The 25,737-nt window shown below is 37.8% G+C and overlaps 1 protein-coding gene across 1 annotated transcript in view; it reads left to right on the top strand.

Moving 5' to 3' along the window:
• Positions 1-25,737, top strand: part of TMEM117 (transmembrane protein 117) — a 587,839-nt gene that overhangs the window by 445,059 nt on the left and 117,043 nt on the right. The window contains exon 6 of the mRNA XM_068971681.1: positions 20,846-21,005. Within this exon, the coding sequence (XP_068827782.1) occupies positions 20,846-21,005 (160 nt within the window). The remainder of the gene's footprint in view (positions 1-20,845; positions 21,006-25,737) is intronic.

The raw sequence follows: 25,737 nt of genomic DNA, 5'->3' as shown, positions 1-25,737 counted from the left end.
CAACACTGACTATGTATATAATGTACAGTTAATACGACAGAACTATTAGTTTAATGGGTGATTGAAAGTGAAAATATTAATTGCTCAGTCATGTCCAACTCTTTGCAACCCCATGGATCATAGCCTTCCAGGCTCCTCTGTCCATGAAATTCTCCAGACAAGAATACTGGAGTGGGTTGCCATTCCCTTCTCCAAGGGATCTTCACTGACCCAAGGATCAAACCTCAATCATCCACATTGAGAACAGATTCTTTACCATCTGAGCAACCAGAGAATTATGAGGTAGCATATTTTTCTTTCTGAATACGTTATTTTTCATCTGTTTCTCATTCATTGTTTCTGTCTCTTTTGTCTACCTAAAACATCGACCACTAGCTGGAAATTCAGAATCCATTTTCGATGTGTTCTCTCACCACCTTGATTTTGTAACTATTAATTAAGCGTCACCCTTTGGCATTTGTTTTCTCCACAAATCACAAATGTGAACATTGAACCATTTGCTTCAGAATGACCCACTGCTGCTGCTGCTGCTAAGTCGCTTCAGTCATGTCCCACTCTGTGCGACCCCATAGACGGCAGCCCACCAGGCTCCCCCGTCCCTGGGATTCTCCAGGCAAGAACACTGAAGTGGGTAAATGAATATCTGAATATCTTGTTACCTTAACTTACCTTAACTCTGAAGCTTGGGGAACATGGGGCAGTGTTTCTGAGAGCAAGGTTTGTGTGTGTGTGTGTGTGTGTGTGTGTGTGTGTGTGTGTGTGTGTGTTGGTGGGGCTGGAGTGAGAAGCCTACTCAGAGATCCCTCAGATGAGAATAACATTGATGAGAAGATATAAGGGAAGGCATAGAGGAGAAGAGAATTCTCACCTCATTGTTGCAGAGGAAGTGAATGACAGCATGGGCAACCTTGATTATTCAGTGTATATGTGTATGGGCATTACTCAGAGAACAACAGAAACTGGACATAACAGGTGATTTTCTAGCTAACCTAAAACCAACAAAAGGAGAACATATAAAGATGTGCTTTGACTACAAATTGTCTATTATATTTACATATTTGTAATACTGAATTTCACCATGTGTATGGATATTCACTGAAAGAACCTAAATAAGTAATACTGAATTTCACCATGTGTATGGATATTCACTGAAAGAACCTAAATAAATATTAGTAATAATAGTAACTGCTGCTGCTGCTGCGTCGCTTCAGTCGTGTCTGACTCTGTGCGACCCCATATATGGCAGCCCACCAGGCTCCCTCGTCCCTGGGATTCTCTAGGCAAGAACATTGGAGTGGGTTGCCATTTCCTTCTCCAATGCATGAAAGTGAAAAGTGAAAGGGAAGTCGCTCAGTCATGTCTGACTCTTAGCAACCCCATGGACTGCAGCCTACCAGGCTCCTCTGTCCATGGGATAACTAGCATATATGAAAACTAGCAATATTTTTAGCATTGTATAAACATTACCTTGTTAAATCCTCACAGCAACCTTATGAGTTATGTACAGATAATGTAAGTTGTTCCCAATTTGACAGAGCTGGAGTTAGAAGCCAGGCAGTATAATTGCAGAAAATGTGAGATAGGGATAGTGAATGATGAACACACAGATGAAAAACAAGCAACAGAAAAAATAACAGCTTTGCAAAGATGTCTTCTTGAGAAGTAAAATAAGATGACATGAAAAAGAACGCTTGGGTGACTTTTTGATTGGGAGTTCAGGGAACACTTATCTGAGGTTTAAGCTGAATACTGTATGATAAGAAACCAGAAAAGGAAAGATGAGAACAAGGATTCAAAGGCCGCAAAGCAGGAAGGAACTTGGTGTGTCTAGGAACAGAAAATAGGCCAGAGTGAAAATGGTACCAGATGATATTGGAGATAGGCAAAGGTGAGATCATGTAAATAGTAGGGACAGTTTTGAATCTCATTCCAAGTATAATGAGATACCATTGGAGAAGTGAGTAATACGACTTGGATTATGTTAAACAGGCCATTTTGGTGCTCTGTGCAACATATCATAGAGAGTCAAAAACTACAAGCAGTAACTAAGCGTATCTGTATAGTCCAAATGAAAGAGGACAGTTCTTTAGAGTGTAAGTAATGGACATGGAGACAAGTGAACAAATTCAGGACATGTTTTTGTCTTTTTTCAACCTTTATTATTATTTTATTACTGAAGTGAAATTGACATAAAAATTTAATAATTTTAAAGTATACAACCAGTAACTATTGGTATATTCGAAATGTACAATTATCACCTCTATACAGTTCCAAAACATTTGCATCACCCCAAAAGAAAATCCTGTACTCATTAAGCAGTTGCTCCTCATTTTTTCCTCCCTTAGATACTCACCATTCTGTGTTCTGTCTGTATTTATTTACCTAGTCTGGATATTTCATACAAATGGAACCATATATGTAGTCTTTTATGGATGATTTCTTTCACATAATATTTAGGTTTGTTTATGATGTATCATTTATTAATAATTTGTTATATTTTATTACCAAAGAACATTCCATGTATGGATAAAACACCTTTTATGGGGACTTCTCTGGCAGTCTAGTGGTTAAGACCTTGCCTCCCAATGCATGGAGCACAGGTTTGATCCCTGGTCAGAGAGCTAAGAACCCAAGATCCCACATGCCTCACGGCCAGAAAACCAAAATGTCAGACAGAAGCAGTATTGCAACATATGCAATAAAGACGTTAAACACACACACAGACACGCACATTAATCACCAGTTGACTGCCTTTCTCAACCATTTCCTTCATTCTGTGCTTTGGTTTTAGTGTTCTTCATTTTCTAATTTCTTAACGTGCAAAGTTAACTTACTTATTGGAGATCTTTTTAAACATAGGCATTTACAGCTCTTTGTCTGTAAACAGCACATCTGATAAGATTTTATTTGTTGTGTCTTTGGTTCATTCATTTTAAAATATTTTGCGGTTTCCCCTGCAATTTTTTCTTGATCCACTAGCTATTTAGGAGTGTGTTGTTTAATTTCTACATATTTTAAATTTTGAATTTTAAGTGATTTGTATATGTACTTTTGCATCTTGCTTTTTTTGGTCAACGTTACATCTCTGAGTTCCCTCTGTGTTGTTGATGTGCTCTGTGCCCCGTGCTCAGTCACTCAGTCATGTCCTGCTCTTTGTGATCCCATGGACTGTAGTCCTTCAGAATCCTGTGTCCATAGAATTTTCCAGGCAAGAATATTGAAATGGGTTGCCATTTCCTACTCCAAGGAATCTTCCTAATCCAGGGATCAGGCTTGCATCTCTTGCGTCTCCTGCATTGGCAGGTGAATTCTTTACCACTGAGCCATCTGGGAAGCCTGTGTTGTTGGTGTGAGTTATTTATTTTCATCACTGTAAATATTTATTTGCATTAATACAAGGTAGTTTACATATCCACAGAATTAGTGCTGCCTCTAATTATCTTTTTGTTAGTCATTATGATCAATTATGCTAGAAATATTCTAGTGTCATTGCAAGAACTGTGGCTTGTATATTATGGGCATTTTCAATTTTATTATACAGCAGTAAATGGTTATCGAAAGTGGTATAATAGTTTGAACAACATAATTCAGTTCACACTGCTCCATATCCTCACTGATAACTTGGTATTGTCAGACTTACATTTTTGTCAAACTAGTAGGTGTGTGGAAGTATTTCTTTGTGGTTTAAATTTTAATTTCCTTGAACTTTAATTAATAAGAGTTAAATTTCATATTAAGATTGACCCACAGTTTTCCTTTTGTTTCTATCTTTGTCAGACATTAAATGAATTGGGAAACTTTCTCCTGTTATATAATAATATTAACTTTACGGAAGTCTGAGGCCTAAGATATGATTTCTTCTGCTCTATTGTCTGGCGTTTAAACTAGAATGATTTTGCAGTTTGTTATGTGATGTTTTATTGCCCTATAACTGATACATGCATTATGATAAAAACAAAAATTGAAGTGGCACCAAAAGACATAAAATAAAAAGCAAACCATTACCACCTCTAGTTCCACTCCCCACAGTGGCTATTTAAAACTCTTCCTGTATTTAGTTCTGTTTTTTCTAATCCTAAACAATTGTATTGAAAGTGAAATGGTTAATCTCTCAGTCCTGTCAGACTCTTTGCATCCCCTCAACCTGTACCCCGCCAGGCTTCTCTGTCCATGGGGTTCTCCAGTCAAGAACACTGGAGTGGGTTGCCATTTTCTCCTTCAGGAAATCTTCCGGAACCAAGGATCAAACCCTGGTCTCCTGCACTGCAGGCAGATTCTTTACCATCTGACCCACTTTTTAATTGTATCAACTAAACAATAATAACAACAAACTATCAAAACATAGCAAATTTACTCTCCTATACTTCCCTAGTGGCTCAGATGGTAAAAGCATCTGCCTATAATGCGGGAGACTCAGGTTCTATCCCTGAGTCGAGAAGATACCCTGGAGGAGGAAATGGCAACCCGATCTAGTACTCTTATCTGGAAAATCCCATGGGTGGAGGAGCCTGGTGGGCTACAGTCCGTGGGGTCACAAAGGGTCGGACATGACCAAACAACTTCACTTTCACTTTTTCACTACCTTCTAATACCCCTCCAGCCCACTCTGCAGTGCTTCGTATTTATTTTCTTAGTATTGCTTCTTCTATTTCTTTCCTTTAAATAATGGCTCCATATTTCTCTACCTTTTTGCCCTTCCACATTCTTCAAACTTCTATCAGCTACATTATTTTTTTTTACACTGTAGAGGTTAATTACACACTTGTCATCGGAACTGTAATTGCCTTCCATGTTTCGTCTATTGATTCAGATCAACATTTGTAAACCCACTAATGATTTTTAAATTCTATGTTATATTTTAAATTTGATCCACTGAAGAATCAAATAAAATGACTGATCATGCAATTAAGGCAATGACATTAAATCTGACATTCAGTGAAGACCATGTAACCAGTACCAATGTCAGACAGATTCTCTCTTTTATACTCGAACAGCTGCCCTAAACCATGGATAGGAGAAGAGAATAAAGAGAATTCTATCAGGCTCATTCCCACTGCACCTCGCTTCCTGTTTTTCACACCTGCTGTCTCCTTGCTTTGAGCTCCCTGGAAGCTTACTGAAACGAAGGCCTGCTAAGCCTTTGTGCCTCTGCTCCTGCAGCCTTCATTCCGAATCACACTTATCCAAATCCCATTATCTTCTTCTCCTGAAAATTTATCAGAATCTTTCTCCCTCATGTTCTCCTTGCTATTACGGATTTTCTTCCTTTTATGCTGCTGCTGCTGCTGCTGCTAAGTCACTTCAGTCGTGTCCAACTCTGTGCGACCACATAGACAGCAGCCCACCAGGCTCCGCTTTCCCTGGGATTCTCCAGGCAAGAACACTGGAGTGGGTAGACCATCACTAAAACATCAATGGGATTTAAAGTGGTTAACAAAAGAACGCAATTTATCATCTTGATATAAAAGGTGTTTATCTTTGGATATCCAAGAGTGAGTGAGTGAAGTCGCTCAGTTGTGTCTGACTCTTTGCGACCCCATGGACTGTAACCTACAAGGCTCCTCTGTTCATGGAATTTTCCAGGCAAGAGTACTGGAGTGGGTTACCATTTCCTTCTCCGGGGGATCTTCCCGACCCAGGGATTGAACCTGGGTCTCCCACATTGCAGGCTGATGCTTTACCGTCTGAGCCACCAGGGAAGCCAGTAGATTTCTAAATTTTCAGCTGTTGGGGTTTAATATTTGCTAAAATTCCCTAACTGCACCACTATAAAAAAGGCTATTGGTAGAAAAGGTAAAAATTAAATGTATCACTTTTGATCCTAAAATAGCTTTCCAAACCTATCTTTTCAAATAGCCTTAATCTATGCTTGTTTTTATGTTTTAAAGGCAATAATCCAATCATTCTTTAGTCTTATTTCTCTAAATTATCCAACAGATATTCAAGGATAAATCTGATATATGTATACACACATATTTTTTCAAGTTCTTTGCCATTATGGTTTATTTATTAGATGAGCCAGCAAACTTAGTTGCTTCAGTCATGTCAGCCCCATGGACTGATTAGGCTCCTCTGTCCGTGACAAGAAAACTGGAGTGCATTGCTATTTCCTCCTCCAGGGGACCTTCTTGATCCAGGGATCAAAGCCTAGTCCCAGTCATTGCAGGCAGATTCTTTACCACTGAGCTGCCAGAGAAGCCCTATGTATAACATATAGAATGTTTTTCCTTGTACTATATAGCAGGACCTTGTTTATCTAATTTAATATATATCTATATCTATATATCTATCTATATCTATATATTAGCTTGTATCTGCTAATGTCAAACTCCTAATTTATCCCTCCCCACCCCCTTTCCCCTTTGGAAACCATGAATTTGTTTTCTATGTCTGTGAGTCTATTTCTGTTTTGTAAATAAATTCATTTGTATCAAACTTTAGATTCCATGTATAAATGATATCATATGGTAGTTGTCTTTTTCTAACTTACTGCATTTAGTATGATAATCTCTAGGTCCATCCATGTTGCTGCAATGGCATTATTTCCTTCTTTTCTATGGCTGAGTTTTTTGTCTCTATGTATTGTACTGTGCAGAGACATTACTTTGCCAACACGTTCCATCTAGTCAAGACTATGGTTTTCCCAGTATGTATGGATGTGAGAGTTGGACTATAAATAAAGCTGAGTGCTGAAGAATTGATGCTTTTGAACTGTGGTGTTGGAGAAGACTTTTGAGAGTCCCTTGGATTGCAAGGAGATCCAACCAGTCTATCCTAAAGATCAGTCCTGGGTGTTCATCGGAAGAACTGTTGTTGAAGCTGAAACTCCAGTACTTTGGCCACCGGATGCAAAGAGCTGACTCATTTGAAAAGACCCTGATGCTGGGAAAGATTGAGGGCACGAGGAGAAGGGGACGAAAAAGCATGAGATGGTTGGATGGCATCACCGACTCAATGGACATGAGTTTGGGTGGGCTCCGGAAGTTGGTGATAGACAGGGAGGCCTGGCATGCTGCAGTTCATGGGGTCTCAAAGAGTCAGACATGACTGAGAGACTGAACTGAACTGAACTGATTGTAATGTTCTGTATTTGAGCTTCAGCTCTATGGCAGCGTTCCCCAATCCCACCTCTTCTGTACATCTCACCTCTTCTCAAAGTAACCCATCTGGGGTCTGGAAGCGGGAAGAATGTAGGAAGAAAGAGTCCCCACTAGCTAGTACCAACATTTTAGCCTCCTATATCCCACAGTGAACAGTTTGAACTATTATCACAAACATAAGAAAAATAGAGGTTTGACATTTCTTTTGAAGGTTCCCATCCATTGTACTAAAATAATGCTTATTGGACTCACACAGTCCCATCATCTTGTTATCAAACACGCAGTTAAATTCATGTGACATCATCAGTGTTGAATGATCTAGGCATGAGAAAAGACTATGACATCTAACAGTGGAAATGAAGGAAAAGGGATGACCTTCTAAAATCTCTAAACTGAAAAGGAAGTCAGAATGTCACTAGAGCCTTTTGTTCTTAGATGAGGAATGGATGGTATTAGAGAGCTAAGTACCTAAACTGTAGCTTTAAGGAATGAGGACAGTAGACTGGGTGAAATGTATAAGTTTGAACTGGATGAATTCAGTTCATCCAAATTTTATTTATTAAAAAAAAAACAAAACAAAAAAACACAGAAAAATACCTACCTTTGAAAACTACCTACCAAGACTCATGCACCTCAGATCCTTTAAATGTTCTTGAAATTATCATAATATGATGATAAGTTTTGAAAATCACCCAATTTCATTAGGTTAATGGGTGATACCTTCAAAGTTTCCATTGGGCCAAATCAGATATTTCTGTGCCTGTACAAGCATACCACCAACTCCAGAGTGGATGGCCCTTTTATCTCATAATGCCACCAAAGCACAGAAAATTATTACCAATGAGAAATATGGGTTTGTGTATTAAATACATCATCTCTAATTTTAAAAAAAATTTAAGTGTTATAATTCAAAAGAAAATTTCCTTACCAGTTGAGAATGAGATAATATATAGTAGCTTTATGCTTGAATACCTGTTGAATAATTTGGACAAATAAGACTGAAGAATGATTGGATTATTGCCTTTAAAATGTAAAAACAATATTTAAAATGTTCATTTATTGTATATATATCCCTCACAACATCATAAATAGGTAAGCCAAGATAGCAAAGTGGCTGAGAGCTTGGCATTGAAGTCAGAGATGTACCTGTATGCATACTCAGTTGCTTTAGTCGTGTCCAACTCTTTGGAGACCGTGTAGCTCGCCAGGCTCCTCTGTCCACGGGATTCTCCAGGCAAGAATGCTGGAGTGTGTGGCCATGCCCTCCTCCAGGGGATCTTCCCAACGCAGGGATCAAACCTGCATCTCTTACATCTCCTGCATTGGCAGGCGGGTTCTTTACTACTAGCACCACTTGGGAAGCCCCTAAGTCAGAGATACCCCGATTTAAATCTAAGCTACCTGTTTGATTAAAATCTAAGCTTTGTGATCTTGGACAGGTTATTTAATTTCTGAAAGTCTAGTGTTCCTTATGCAAAATGAGGTGATTAATAGTACTTACCTCATAGGATTGGTTATATGAGAATTGAGTGCAATAATATACTATCTACTACATTATAACTGCTATCATTATCCTTTACTTCTTCTTCATCATCATAAACATTGTCACCATTTCAGAGATAAAAAATTAAGCCTTAATCTTCTGAGTACACATAAATAAGTACTCTAAGCTATGACCATTTTTTGTCTTCCTTTGACAAGGTTTCTTTTCAATATATATATGAAGAGCTTTTCTCATAGAGTAGATCCAGACTAATAACCTTTTAGAGCAAAGATAGTTAAATTTAACTAAGAAAAATTGCTTTTAGGTATTAGATGGCATTTTAACATGCTTGAATGCACTTTGAAAGCATCTTTCTTTCTTGTTACATTTTAAGAAAAGACATTGAAAGAACCTTCCCTCTACAATTATTTGTGCATTTGAAGACAAGTAGCTGGGCCAAGTTTTCTTCTAAGGCTAATTTTTTTTTTTTTTTTAATTTAAGTGAGCATTTTCCTGTGAATAGATGTTCCATGGAAGCCTGAGTTTATTTTCCAGATTGGATAGGTAACAATTTTGACTGATCTTAATTATGTCAGATTTCAAGAGCTAAGCATTTCTATTCTATATCTGGCCTGGAAATATTTCCAGTAAGCAATTATTTTAGGATTCCAAGAATCCTAAATTTCTAGAGCTGTATTTTCTATTGCTTCATAAAACATCACCACAAACTTAGTGTCTAAAAAAAACAACACTTTTTTTTCTTATAGTCTGTAGGTCATGTCTGGTATTATGTGGCTGGATTCTCTGCTCAGGCTTTAGACAGGTTGTCAGCTGGCTTCTCATCTGGAGACGTGGTCCTCTCCAGGCTCATTTCTGTTGCGGGCCTCTTTCACTTCCTTGTGATTATAGGACTAGCATCCCTATTTTTGTGCTGCCTGCCAGGGCTGCTTCCTGCTCCTAGATGAGAATGACCCCCCCTGCAGAGCTCTCCATTTCCCTTTACTGCTACCAGTCTCTGCTCTGAAAGAGCTCATGTGGTTGGGTTAGGAGCACCCAGATAATCTCCCATTTGGTTAACGAAAGGCCAAGTCATCAGTAATCTTCATTAAATATCCAAGAATCCCTTCTGATATGTAAAGTAATATAATCACAAGAATGATATCTCACAATATTCATAGGTTCTGCCCAGACTCAAAGGGAGGAGACTGCACAAGGACAAGGATCACTGAAGGTCCTCTTAGATTTTGCCTGCTCCCAAGCACCCAGCGAAATACCGAGGGTATATAGGTTCCTGTGGCTCTGTAAAGAAAGACAGCTCATAATCTGTTCTCACACCAACTTTGTTTCCAGCTTCCCTATTTCAATAACTATCATCCAGTTTAGCATGAGTTCTATTAATTTTCCTTTCAAATTTATATGCATATATATTTTATCCTCTGTATCATTATAACCATACCATTCATGCTTTACTGCAATGGTCTATGTTCTATTCTTTCTCAGTCTGTGCTTCACCTTCTCTCCAGGACTGAAGCTATTCAGCAAAATGATGAATTTGCTTGAGATATTTGAGTAAATGCCAATAAAATTGTCAATTACTGGTTAATTGCAACCAAATAGTCTTAAATTGATTTTCCAGATAATTTCCTCAATTGTCTCTTCCTCTTTGCTAGTAGAGATCCTGGGAGCAGAACACAAATTAGGCCCATGTCTGAGTTTACATCCAATTTTGCAATTTTCAAAGGAGTCTATATGTTAAAGAAAAAAGTGTCCTCAACAGTGGTTCATCTTCAGTCTTTATCCTGTAAAACCTCTGCCTAGTATTTGGCTGTTTTGACCACATATTCATTCTTGAAATTATCTTTCTGGCTTCTATAAAGTTGTTTCTTTGGCTGCCCTGGGTCTTCATAGTGGCCCTCTGCTTCTTCATTACGACTCTCTGGCTTTTCTTATTGGGCTTAGCTGCCCTCTGTCTTGTGGAATCTGAACCTGTGTTCTCTGCACTGGAAGGTGGATATTTAGCCACTGGACCACCAAGGAAATCCCCTAAAGTATTGTTTTATTTTGGATTTCTTCGTATATCCTGTCATATGTCTCTGGCCTTCTCATCCACCAACCTTCTCTGGATATACCATAAAAAGAGATGATCCTCAAGATTCTGTCATTGACTTTCTGGGTTTTTTTTTCCTTTTTTAATCTGAAAAATCTTATTAAGCTCCATGTCTTTAACAGTTATGGGTTCTTTCGTTGGCTCAACAATAAAGAATCCACCTGCAATGCAGGAGAGGTGTCAGGAGCCATGGATCCAATCCCTGGGTGGGGAAAATCCCCTGGAAAAGGAAATGGCAACCCATTCTAGTATTCTTAGCTGGAAGCTCTCATTGGACAGAGGGAACAGAATTCAAAATATTTCATTCCTGCTTTATTTCATATTTCTCACTTCAGTGAATGAGTTCACAGTCTTTTTAGTCACACAGTCTAGAAACTTTGGAAATATGTCACTCTTCCTAAAAGTTTCACTACTACCCACTACTACTATTTCCATATTTTCTTTCAAATTTGCTTTTTATCTGCAATATCCATTCCACTATTGCAATCTACTCATTTTTAGGTCTAATTTCATTAAATGTCCTAGATACTTTCCATACCTGAATAAAAACAAATCAGATATTCCTGAAAACTTCCATAGCAGCATGGTTTTTGCTTAACTTTGGATTTGTTTGTATATGTTGCCTTCCTTTAGCTGGTGATAAGTTCCTTAAAGGCAGAGATCATTCCTATGTCCCTTCAATTTATGTCTATGCCTTACATGCTCAAATATTTCTTGAATTTTCTGTGTCCATGCATGTGTTACAATATGACTTTCTTATTCAAAAAGCAATACTATTTGTCAATCTTGTACATTACCTGAAATAGCATTATTTTCTCAAGGAGCTATCTAAATTCTTGATAAAATTGCACTTTTACACAGCTTCAAAATTCTCCACTGATTGACCAGATAAGATGGATGACCTACTTTTCAAATGTCAGCAATCTACTATTAATTAAATCAAATTTATAAGCTGGTTCTCTGACTAATGCTGACATGCTCCTTTCCTCTTTTTTAGTGAAGTAGTTTTTTTTTTTCTTTCTAGTTTGTCCTGAATTATTTATATAAACAAATCAAAGATTCTTCACAGGTTCCCAAGAGAAAATAAATATATATCTGCAGTAATAAAGCTTTAGATGTTTTAAAAAATCTTTTTCCATTAGAATTCAAGAATGGAGCATGTCTCTTATGAATCCTAATATTAATTTTTTGATCTTCCATTGTGACATGACAATTTCTTTTACATATTTTTGTAAGACTGTTGGGAATTTTTCTAATTCTGTGGTCTATTTTGTCATCTTCTTTCATAGAAGTATTTTGTGTTTGTAATATCTGCTTTCCTAGCTATTATATTATGTCCCCAGTGTCTTTGAAAAGATTCTTTCTTCCAGGGATACTTAAGTTCTGAAAGCATTCTTCCCAGTGGACAGTCTCCTGATGATACATCTTCTTCAAGAGATATTTGAAAAGATACTGAAAATATACTTTCAGCCTTGGCTTGACTTATTAAACATCTTGGCTTCAATGAAGTCACATAATTTTACCTGAACCTCCATTTTTAACAGTATATAAATTCATCCCAGTTTTTAAAACAAATAAATCATAGTTGGGTTCTGCTTACCCCATAAGATCCTAGTTTCTCTTCTGTTTTAAAAAATAAATTTAACAGGAAAACATGAAACATGGTATGTTTAACTCAAAATTTCTGCTTGGCATTTTTAAAAGTCAAAAATATATTTGGAATATCATAGCTCTCATTTTATTTTCATTAAATAAACAAACAGGTGTATAGTTCTTGCTGGCATTATCTGTAGTTAATAGGCATTTATGTATAGCTTTATCTTTATTACCACTTTCATTACTGATTTGTGGTAACATTTTATACCTGAGGTAACAATTAGTAGAGTATGTTTCACATGCTTTCTTCTATTGAATTGGTGAATTATTTAGTATATACATGGTAATTCACTAGGAAGAAAAATTGTGTTGGTGAGTTTGCTAAGAGACAGAGAATTAGCATGCCCGTTAGGTCCATGAAGCCTAATTTTGCATTGCACAGGCCTCTTCCTTTGCTCTGTAAATACTGAAGGGAATACCATCAGTCGCAGAAGTATCTGAGCTTGGGGGCAGGTGAGGAATAAATACTATTTCCTCCACTCAGTTCAGTTCAGTCGCTCAGTCGTGTCCAAATCTTTGCAACCCCATGAACCACAGCACACCAGGCCTCCCTGTCCATCACCAACTCCCAGAGTTTACCCAAACTCATGTCTGTTGAGTCGGTGATGCCATCTAACCATCTCATCATCTGTCGTCCCCTTCTCCTCCAGCCTTCAATCTTTCCCAACACCAGGGTCTTTTCAAATGAGTCAGCTCTTCCCATCAGGTGGCCAAAGTATTGGAGTTTCAGCTTCAACATCAGTCCTTCCAATGAACACCCAGGACTGATCTCCTTTAGGATGGACTGGTTGGATCTCCTTGCAGTCCAAGGAACTCTCAAGAGTCTTCTCCAACACCACAGTTCAAAAGCATCAATTCTTCGGCACTCAGCTTTCTTTATAGTCCAGCTCTCACATCCATACATGACCACTGGAAAAACCATAGCCTTGACTAGACAGACCTTTGTTGACAAAGTAATGTCTCTTCTTTTTAACATGCTGTCTAGGTTGGTCATAACTTTCCTTCCAAGAAGTATACATCTTTTAATTTCATGGCTGCAGTCACCATCTGGAGAAGGAAATGGCAACCTCCTCCAGTATTCTTGCCTGGAAAATCCCATGGACGGAAGAGCCTGGTAGGCTACAGTCCATGGGGTCACAAAGAGTTGGACACAACTGAGAGACTTTAGTTCATTTCAATCACCATCTGCAGTGATTTTGGAGCCCCCCAAAAATAAAGTCAGCCACTGTTTCCACTGTTTCCTCATCTATTTGCAAATAAGTGATGGAACCAGATGCCATGATCTTAGTTTTCTGAATGTTGAGCTTTGCTAGATTTAATCAATTGATTTATGCTTACTGTTTTTAAAATATCGGTAATGTGACAGTCATTCGGAGAAGGCAATGGCACCCCACTCCAGTACTCTTGCCTGGAAAATCCCAAGGACAGAGGAGCCTGGTAGGCTGCAGTCCATGGGGTCGCTAGGAATCGGACACAACTAAGTGACTTCACTTTCACTTTTCACTTTCATGCATTGGAGAAGGAAATGGCAACCCACTCCAGTGTTCTTGCTTGGAGAATCCCAGGGACGGGGAAGCCTGGTGGGCTGCCATCTCTGGGGTCGCACAGAGTCGGACACGACTAAAGCGACTTAGCAGCAGCAGCCAGTCATTGATAATTAGTAATGGATGACACAGCCTAAATCCAAAGAACTTTGCAGTGCACTAAGTAATTTTTCCCTAAAACATGTGTTTTGTTCCACATCTAGAATTATGAAACACAAAGAAACTAAATTGATTTCTTGTGACCAAAACTAACTATGCTCTGTATCAATAAGCTACTTTTAAGTACCTCTGAGTAGACTGACATCATTCAGACACAACTAGAGAAATTCAGGCCACTGAAAGGAATGTGGCCATTTCATTTGTCACCTCTTATGTCAAAATTGCCAATGGCCAGGATTCCACATTAAGTTGCAATGGTTGGATACCACAGAACTCCAAGGGGCATTGTTTATGTAGATTAGCATGCCAGGACCCTGTCCACATAAATTAAAATCTGCATGGCCAGATGACCCAACCCAGAGGTGCCTTTTTTAGCCACCTCTTTCATGCCCTTTCAGAAACAAGAGTTGCTAAATATCTTCTTCATTTCAACTTGTTCACTGCATTTTGAGCTCCTGCTGTATTCAGGGCACTTTTCTTCATGGAATAATAGAGAGATATAAAGATAAATAAAACATAAACATATAGTTTAATGGACAACATTAAAGTCTAATAATTTCCTTTACCATCTCCAAATCCCCATAGAGCCACAAACAAGATAAGTTTAATAACTGCATCTTGTTTCACAGGATCCTATCTTAACACATCTGTTCAGGTTGGCCAAGAACTGACTGTAGCATTAAAGAAAGCCACATGAGAAGCTGTGCCCTTTCCCTAGGTCACTAAGCAAGCATCACCTTTGTGTTCCCTTGGTGCTTCTTGCTCGTAAGAGTGGGAAACAGGAAGGACACTAAAACCATTTCTTTATCGACTTCTAAGGAGCAATCTTGAGTTCATTAGCTAGGTGATGGTGCTGAGTAAACCCATGAATTTCAGGATGAGCTAGCTTGAGGATCTAGGTGGTGGTTGTTTTACTCACAGAGTTGCAGTGGTAACATTGGTCATTAAAACAAGCAAAATGAAAAGTGTCAGGATTATCTCATGGCCATCTCTCAGGTCACAACTTCTGTGTGCTGGTAGTTGGTGTTCCAAATGGAACTGGATGTTCGAACTGGCTCTCAGTTGTACAATGGAAAGTGAAGAAGAGTATTCTTCTGTTTATGCCTGCTTGTTTTATTTTCCCCTCTAAACAACATGGTGAGAAATAATGATATTAAATCATTTTAAATTCTATTGGCATGTCACATTTCATTTTATGTGTTTAGTACTTTAACATATGAAACTATAACTAACTTAATTGTAAGATTAAATTTGCCATCTTGATCCATGCATTCGTTCTTTTTTATAGTGATAACATTAGAATTTTCATTTTTAATAAGATTCACAGAATTTTATTTTCTTATGAGAAATTATAAAATACTATCTGACTTGTTTTGATTGAGCTCCAACATTTTAACACAAGTACTATAGAAAGAAATTAAAGTGATTTTTACTTCTTTTAGTGGTTACAGTAATTGTGCCACATAATCAGAAAAAAATATGATATTCATGACTGGAATAAAAGATTATAAACATTTTAGAACATGAGTAATGGCTAATCTATTAAAACATATGAAAACATTTATTATGTTGAATCACATGAAACTGCTATTTTTAGTAGTATAAAACATGATCAAATTTTGATGATTTTGTTTTATTCAACATATAATATATGAGTTAGGAGATTCTCTACATCCCTGCTGCCTGATTTAGTCAAAATGAAATTATGTGATGATTAACACTGAATTAGCCCTCTGTGGATAATCCAAGCTCAATACCAGTTCTTCTCTCTCTTGATTTAATCTCTGATTTCAGGCTATTTAATTGTGCAATAAGTCTGTCTTACAGTGGTTATGAATGGAAGAGGGAAAGCAACATTAACTAATTTAGTTACTTAAAATAGAAGTTCAGTATTTTTTCAAAAATCAAGAAATTAGAGTGAAAGAATGGTTAAGACTATGAATTAAACCACTATTGGGGAATTATCTTGATTCATTTACATGCACTACTCTGTTTCCAATCAACATACGTAATAGATATTTGAGTAGATTATAAAGTATGTTTCCAGATGAGATCCAGATGATATTAAATTTTTTAGCATATCTGCAGATTTTTAGCTAAAGAGAGAAAGTAGTTTACTACAGGGCAAGTCCTGTCCCTGGCAATCCATGTGACATGAGCAAGTTCCCTAACCTCTCTGGAAGCATTTAATTTTCTCGTTTAACTGACAACTAATAGTGCACATATAAATTCACAATTCCATAGCAACCCTGTGGTTCCCAGGAGCCAAGCCCAAAGATTGGGCAGTGAATTAGAAAAGCTCTTTTAACCCTTCTTGGTCTCACATTCTAATTCCTATTAATTTAAGAGGAGTTAGCAGCAATTGAGGGAAAGCAAACACACTGGAAATTTGAAAACATGGACGTGAGACTAACCACTTCAGCTGATAATTATGTGTGGGTTCTTTCTGTTTGACTGGTGGCCAGAAACCAGAGGCAGTAGAATTGATGAGCCAGGATGTCCTGCTGCTGCTGGCTACAGCTTGAAAAGAAATAATCCAGATAATTGTTTAATTGGATGCTATTTAAAAAGAGAAGTTGAAACTCCCAAGAATCATGATCCAGAGTAAACATCTTTTCAACCATATTGGTTAAATAAAAACCAAAGGATGCTGCATTGATGGCTAGCATCCATGAGGATCCATTTTCACTTCCATTTTCACTATCTTTTTTAACCATTTCCTGTCAGTTCTTGTTAGAGGCTCTGTCACTTTTACTTTTCAATGTTAAGCATTCCTGGATCATAACTTTCCAACATTATACTTACATTAATAATAAAAATGGAAAATGAGTGCGATCTTAGCTATGGATCTAGTAATGAGAGAGTAAAATCAAATGCTTCAAATGAGAGGCAGTGTGCACAGCAGTTATTACACAGGTTTTCATGGGTCAGCCTGGGTTTGAGTCATCTTATATCTTTTATTTTATATAATTGATAAAATCCATAGCACAGGTTCAGCTAACTGAACTTTCACTCACTCAGTTTCTGCACTTGCAATTTGGAGTTAGTTGATACTGGATTATAGTAAGAATTATACACACATACACACACACACACACAAGAATTATACTAGTTAATTTGTGTAAAGCTCTTATACCAGTCTGTGACATATTGCAGGTGGCATGCCTGTAAATTTTTGTTGTTGTTTAGTTGCTAAGTTGTGTCTGACTCTTTTGCAACCTCATGGACTGTAACACACCAGGCTCCTCTGTCTGTCGAATTTTCCAGGCAAGAATACTGGAGTGGGTTACCATTACCTTCTCCTGAGGATCTTCCCAACCCAGGGATCGAACCCATGTCTCCTGCACTGCAGGCAGATTCTTCGCCACTGAGCCACCTGGGAAGCCCATGACTAGTAATTTGTTATTGTTACTGTTTCCTTCATAGAAGTTTCACATAAAAGTGACTATTTTTGTATAACCTAATAGAGTCATGGCTCTTTGAAACTGGTGCTTTAACTGAATTATCATAGCATGGTACAATCTATCAGTTTTATAAGAGGTGGTTCAGAAAAACAAATCACAAGCAATAGTTTTGCTTCCACAAACTGTCTGCATCTTATCTATTTCTAGATAAGGCATTGAATGTAATTTTGGAGGTGGAATAACCAATTAATGGATTTTAATCCCCTTTTCCTTTTCTTTATTCCATCCTCTTGACTTTATTTTTAGAGCTCCTTCTCTGAGCTGTATGCATTCATATTTAATGATTGCCATTTTTATTCTTTTTGTAGTATTAAATATTAAATATCAGGCAGAATACTTCCTTTAATTTCTCTTTGGAGTAATAAAATATTATCAGTAACTTTCTCTTGAGATCTGTAGCAATACTCTTTGTCAAAACAGAAGTAATTAATAAAGCTAAGAAAGCACCTAGGAAAAGCTCTTAGGAAGAGTATTATTATTTATTGGGTAAATAAAATATATCAAATAAACTAAACATCTAAGACATGAATTGGTATAGATTTGGTCTCAGGAAGCTCTGAGACATTCTGGTCTCAGGAAGTTTTGTAGAGCTCTGAAGCTCGACAACAGATATTATGATAAATTCTAATTACCAAAGAGTTTTAATGATTACTTTTAATGACTTTATTCACAGTACAGTGAGATTATTAGCATGAGTAAGAATGACTCCTTTGAACAGACTGTGGTTGACAAGGAAAAGGGGTGTAGGGGAGGGATGAACTGGGAGTTCAGAATTAGCAGATGCAACAATTTTGTATAGAGTGGATAAACAACAAGGTCCTATTGTATAGCATAGGGAACTGTAGTCAGTACCCTGTGATAAACCATAATGGAAAATATGAAAAAGAATATGTATATGTGTGTGTGTGTGGGTGTGTGTGGGTGTGGCTGCATCACTTGGCTGTACAACTGAAATTGACACAACATTGTAAATCAACAATTCTTCAATAAAATAAATTTTAAAAACAAAATAACTCCTTTGTGAATTTTGTAATAGGTGAGACTTGTGATTATTCATCAAACAATTATTTCAAAATCTCATATTTTGTCACCTAAAAATATGCCTCTGCATTAATATTTAATTTTACAGTATCAGTTAACATACTTAGACCAATGAAGTAATATTAAATATGAATTCCTATGTAATCAACTGTCTTCACAAAAATAAGATTTCAGGTGTCTCTTGGGGAAAGTGCAGCAATGACATTAAAAATACTAACCTATCAACCACAGGCTCAGACCAATAGGATGGATGCCAGCCTTGGAGCTGTAACCCTGTTTCACCAAGACTTCACCCTCTCGTACTGGATAACAGGAAGGTGGCGGACCCTTGTGAAATAGGCAGAAAGGGACAAGCTTGAGAGAATTGGGATCCCAACCATTTACCAACCTGTACCAGACAGGGAAGCCTGGCATGCTGCAGTCTATGGGATCACAAAGAGCTGGACAAAACTGAGTGACTGAACAAGTTATACAGTGTATACTAAGAAGTATATATATTCATAGCATTCTTGTGAAGCACACATATGAAAAGCCAAGAGTGAAGAGGAAATACCTTTATTATCAAAAAAGAGCTTCAGAAAATAGTCAATATCCATCTATTCTTCGTGAAAGTTGTTATATTTTTGTTGACAAAAGAAATTGTAATTTAATTCAAATTTGCTTAAAGTTTCTCAAAACTCAAGAAGACAAAAACAAATTGACTTAAAATTTTTTTTAATTCCATTGTTCTTATGTTTCATTGTATAATATTTGCAATTTCTTTCTGTTTTAGTTAACAATTATTTAGGATTTCTCTCATGCTCATTTAATCCATTTGGATTTCAGGAAATGCTCAAAGATGTTCTAAACAGTAGCATAGATAATTTTTAATTTATACTTTGGAGATAATGAGTCAAGTTCTTTAGAATCTACAATTTTAATAAATTTTAATAAATTTTTATTTTCTAAAGTTAAAAAAAATGTATCTTTTCTATTCATAGGGTAAAAATCTAAAGAAGAGTTCATTATATTCATTTTATCAAAATATAACCTGTTCCAAATAGAAAGTTGTAAAAAGGAAACTTCAAGTTTTAGTTTAGAAATTTGTAGTTTGTTCAGTTGTTAAGAGAATTCTAGGATGATTCATATTATTCCATTTTTCTTTTCTCTTTTATTTATTCCTTTATATTAAAATTATTTCAGAATATTTTTTCTTTTTCATTTTTCTTCTTATAATTCAAAATAATATCTTTGTACAAAGATCACTCTAAAAGCAGAGGCTCTACTACATGATGGACATTCTCTGGCAGATTGCATTTTCACCGCCCACATTTCAGATTCACTTTGAATATCAGTATTAAAGACCAATTTAAATATTTTCTTTAAGACTTTATTTGATAATTGTTACAGTTTCAACCAATGTTCTTTGAACTCCATCTGCATATAATTGTGTATGATTTTATGGAGGCTACAAAAATATATAAAAGAAAAATCTCAGGCCCCTAATATTTTATGGCTTCCCTAGTAGCTCAGATCGTACCAAATCCACCCGCAATGTGGGAGGCCTGGGTTCGATCTCTGGGTTGGGAAGATCCCCTGGAGAAGGGAATGGCTACCCACTCCAGTATTCTTGCTTGGAGAATTCCGTGGACAGAAGTGCCTGGTGGGCTACAGTCCGTGCATTCACAAAGTCAGACATAACTGAGTAACTAACACACACAGTATCATGTAACTAGGGATGGGGGAATCAGACGTTGTGTGACCTGGATAGGTCACTAGGCCCGAAGTGATCTATGATATGAGTCCCATAAGAAGAGGTATGCATTCGGCATGTAGAAGTGGCTTCTCTACAGAGCTCGTCAGGCTATGGGGATGATGAAGGAGACCCATCTATCTATATTCTCTCTTTTTAGAATGATCATGGAATTCGAGGACTTTCTTACCCATCTGCTTTATGTGTGTCTGCCCCCTTCAGTAAAACAATGTATATATAATGAGAGTTACAACCAATGCTGTCTTTGGAATATATGGTATACTAAGTAAGGTTATTTATAATATTTTGTTGTAATTATTTGTTCTATAGTCAGTGCCTTATTTTTCTTTGGGAACATTCTTGAAAGAGATACTATCATACCTTTTTCTAATTGCTTTTGAAAGAAAGCTCAGGTTGCTTCTCTTTTCATCTTCCTTTTGGGGATTATGCCTCAGGATAAGTACTTGGCAAAGGGTAGATGTTTAATACAGCAGCTCAGGTGCACTCGCCACTGTTTGTATTGTTACTCTAATGTTCTTTACTGTCATGTTCCTTGCAGGACAGTTCTTTTTACTCTGACGTCTGTGGTTGTACTTGTCATTACAACTGACTGGATCAGCTGGGACAAGCTGAATCGGGGATTTTTGCCCAGTGATGAAGTTTCCAGAGCCTTCCTGGCTTCTTTCATCTTGGTCTTTGACCTCCTTATTGTAATGCAGGTAAATGTCTTTGTATTTTCTTCCTCTCCTGAAGCCACCCCAAGCTTTGTTCTCTATATTGTAAACATCATTCAGTGAAAGGCTCCATAAAGCTAGAGAAATGCATAGTTTACAGTTGCTATTAATGGAGCCTTCTCTAATCATATTTTCAGCCCTTTTACTGGGAGTATAAGCCAAATGGGCTTTTATGAGAAGGGCACCAAGAAGTCATTGTATGACCATTGCAAGGTGGCCCTGGAAACCATACAGAATGGTTTTGTTTTTTGCCAAAGCTTCAGGGGGAAAAAAAAATCACTGTCATTTAGTAAATGGAAAGCTGCAGAGATGAGGATGATATAAAACCAATGAAGCCAAGATAAGCAATTGCCAAAGCAACTCAGGGTTTTAAAGCAGTTGAAATGGAATAATATAAAAATGCTTTTTCTGGTTATGGAAATTATCACTTTCTTTCAGTATTCACAAGAGATCATTCCATTTTTATGTAAACAATATTTCTGCCCTGCTTAGCAACAGATTGTACAGTGGCTTTGTGCTAACCAGTGCTCCTCATGTAATCTTCTGGTGTGAATGCTTTGGGGTCTTAGGGATGTTCCTTTGAGTTAAGCAGAAAGAGACATTAACTATTACTTGGCACTTTGGCACTTTGGCACTTTGTCTTGTTCATTAAATGTCCATCCATTTGCTAGACATTCTCTTACTGCTTTCATAAGGCAGTTTTGTGTTTTCCCCTCCAGAGGCATTGTAAGTCACCAGAACAAAGGCTCCATTGCTGAAGGGAAAATAAACTTCATTATCTTCAGAATTTATGTGAGATTTCACAGAATACTAGACTGGTTTTCTCATTTCTAGAGGCAAAGAGATGCCTTTATAAAAGATATTCTTTAGTGTTTTGAAAGAGAATAACAATCTGTTTTGCTTTGTGGTTATTGTTGTTGTTTTTGAGGGGAGTTATGTTTTTGTTTCTTTGTTTTGGTATATAACATTGCCCAGGCATGAGACTCAAGATCATTCCTAGGATATATTCTTTTGTGCTGTGCTTAGTCACTCAGTTGTGTCCAACTCTTTGCAACCCCATGGTCTGTACCTCACCAGCCTCCTACGTCCGTGGTGATACTCCAGGCAAGAATACTGGAGTGGGTTGCCATGCCCTCCTCCAGGGATCGTCCCAACCCAAGGATCAAACCTAGGTCTCCTTCATTGCAGGAGGATTATTCACTGTCTGGGCCACCAGGAAATGGTATTATTTTAATGGATGACAATTTAAAATATTTTGTTATTTTTAAGAATTAAATAAAATTCAATTATTGTCTCATCTAAAACTTGACATACATTTTTTTTATTTCCTGTGTGATAGTTTAGCATAGTGAAGAAAGCCCTAGGGAAGCCCTGGCAAGGTTCCTTGTCTCTCACTTGCTGTAGGACCTCCTCTGGATATTTGTAAAATTAAGTTTATAGCACTTAGACAATAATGTGTCATGCGTTAGTTGTTTAAAGACTATTTTTATTTTCTTTCATCTAACACTCCTCTTAATGAATATACTATCATTTATAAAATATCTACTTTGCCCAAGTGGCCTACTGGTACCTCTTGAACCCATCTTAGTGTCAGAAGTATTCATAGTCAAGTAGACCATTATCTTTTCATTTGTATATGTGAGAGCATAAATGTCTTGATTTCCTACTACCATCCACCACCTTTTACCCTCTTTATATAGTTTTAATTATTCTTCCAATAGGTTCACTAAAATCAGGGATTGAAGTGGGAAAATGTAATGTTATAATTTGCCAATGTTATGGGTCACTCAAAGAGTATTGAATAAAAGAGAGATGGAAGGAAGGATAATCAGGATTTATGCATGCAGAGTCAGCAGGATTTGGAAGGAAAAGGCATTCTAGATGCAGGAAATGGCATGAAAGTGTGGAGTCAGTAAATACTGAAGTGTTCAGAGAGTGCCCAGAACACCTTGACTGAAGATGGAGAGTTTCTGCTGAGGAATATATCAGTTTGGACTGTTTTGGCTACAAGTAACAGTAACCCTGCCAAGCCAACGTAGTCAAAGGGGAAAGGGGGAAATGTATGGCTGCATGATGAGGCTGTCCTGCAGAATTAAAGAGGAGGTATGCAGTAGCGTTTTAGTGGCACACGAAAGCAGAGACTAAAGTGTAACAGGAAGCCCAGACCAAGCTCTTATTCTCCAGCTCTCATCTTTTTTTCTTCGCTGCTACTTTCTTATTCTCTTTTGCTGTAAAGCAGCTTTTTCAGCTTTCCAGTTCACATGGAAAAAGATGGCCACAGTCAGCACCTGAAAGAGAGACTGCTCTCTGGCTGTTGGATCTGCCTCTGGATTCCAGGGAAGAAGTAGCAGGGACCAGATTGTCCTACATCCGTCTGTGTCCTGCTGGGAGTGAAGCAGTCCTAAAGATAAATGGGGGAGAAGTTGGGCCTCAAAAACCAGATTAATAGGTGTCTAATACAAGGAGGAGTCGAAGATGAGGCCCCCCCCAGAGGAGGTCTGATTAACTTCTTTGCTCTCTCCCTCAACCCTTAGTAAGCCAGCCAGGCATACTGATTCATCATTTGCTATGTCTCTTGTGGGGCTTCCCAGGTGGGTAAAGAATCTGCCTGCAGTGCAAGAGACACAGGAGCTGAGGGTTCAATCCCTGGGGTCAGTAAGATCCCCTGGAGAAGGGCATGGCAACTCACTCTAGTATCCTTGCCTGGAGAACCCCATGGACAGAGGAGCCTGGCAGGCTGCAGTCCATGGGGTCACAAAGAGCTGAACATAACTGAAGTGGCTGAGCACGCATGCCTCTTGTAACCTTATCTTTCCTTCTCAGTCCTCTGCCACCATTCCAGTCCTGACTCTCCTCTGTACTATTGTAAACTAATCTCCAGTTGAACCTTCTGCCTCCAGATGTCCCTTTGGCCCATATGCCCTATACAACTCGCCCTCCTAAGCTTCCAATCTGAAACATCATGATGTGTATGTCACTTTTCAACCAAAAATATTGTCAGTGACTCCCATTGTCAAAGAATGAAGTCCAGACCCCAGGAGCTCTCTGTTAGTGCCCTGTGTGGTCTGACCTTATCTATGTATTCTCTCACATCTTCTATGATCTGGCTCTGCCCCAGCCCCGAGGACTGTTACTTGACCCCAGCAGCTTTATTCCAGGGTGTCTGTGATCCTCTGTTTCTTTCCCAGATCACGTCTCTCAGTCCTGTTCTGCTTGTTTTGACTTGACCACTGAAGACCGTTCCAGTGCCCCCTCATCAAAGCCATGGGATGACTTCCTCCTTGCAACTCCTGAGGCACCTTTTATCCAACCTGCAAATCAGCATTTCACCTTTTCCTGCTTGGTAGAGCATAAACCACTGCTTATAACTATCTGTCCCTGGAGCCTCTCTAGCACAGAGCCTTACATGTGCAGCAGTAGACTCAGACTAATAACTGCTTGATGAGGATAAAGTAGTGGCATTTTGGCACCGAGTTTCATGCAAACTTGGTCCCCCTCTGGGAGCATCATGTTGAAGTTCAAGGAACTAGTACGTGTGGTGAGAGAGTGGATTTAAGGAATCAGAGCCTCAGAAGGCATATATATTCAAGCTTTTAAAAATGTCTAACACAAATGTCCTAACAAGTCCATAACCAACTAAGCTCTGATCTAATCCACTTCATATCCACATATTTCCAACAAAAGAGAAATAGAAAAGTAGAGAAATTGCTAGAAATGGAGAAATGTTTTTACTAAAAGGTTTTGCCTCATTAGAATTATTTAAGTGATTTAAAAGTAATCGATTCTAGGCTTTTATAATGGTAGGAAAATTCAACTTATACGATTGAAAGATATTTAAATGCTTGGTTAAAAAAAACCCATTTGAATCTTATAGTATGACTATAAAGATTTTATATTAACAGGACTAGTGGGCCCATTCTGAATATTTTAAGAGAAAGTGCAATTATTTATTTTTATGACTTTTAACTAGAATTTTTCTACATTTTTGTGAATACTATTTGTTGTATCACATTTTTCTGAGTTTTAGTAAATTCGCTAGAACTAAGGCATAAACAGATGCCAATAAACTATAACATGACTCATATAAATCACACATTACTGTAGAACACAAGAAGTAAATTGTAAAGAACATTCCCTCTGAGGAAATCTTGTCTCAGATTTGTTTATGTCATTTAACTTTTATATACTCCTTGAATTCCTTCCTTAAGTATTTAATCTGCCATTATAGTCCATCTGGGATTCCCTGATAACTCAGGTGGTAAAAAAAAAAAAAAAAATCCACCTGCACTGCAGGAGACCTGGGTTCAATCCCTGGGTTGGGAAGATCCCCTGGAGGAGGGCATGGCAACCCACTCAAGTATTCTTGCCTGGAAAATCCCCCATGGACAAAGGAGCCTGACAGGCTACAGTCCATGGTGTCACAAAGAATTGGACACAACTGAGTGACTAAGCACATATATCCTACCTACTCATCTTTTCTGCTATATTGAAGAAAAGATATACCTAAGACATATAAGAATTAAAAATATATGTTGTCCAGGAAGCAAGGGCTTCCCAGGTGGTGCTAGTGGTAATGAACCCATTTGCCAATGCAAGAAACATAAGAGATGTTGGTTTGATCTCTGTGTGGAGAAGATCCCCTGGAGGAGGGCATGGCAACCCACTCCAGTGTTCTTGCCTGGAGATCCCATGGACAGATGAGCATGCTGGGCTATGG

This window comes from Capricornis sumatraensis, chromosome 4 (assembly GCF_032405125.1).
Source record: "Capricornis sumatraensis isolate serow.1 chromosome 4, serow.2, whole genome shotgun sequence".
Classification (NCBI taxonomy): domain Eukaryota; kingdom Metazoa; phylum Chordata; class Mammalia; order Artiodactyla; family Bovidae; genus Capricornis; species Capricornis sumatraensis.
Note: the sequence above shows the minus strand (reverse complement) of the source record. Positions and strands in the feature narration are given on the sequence as shown.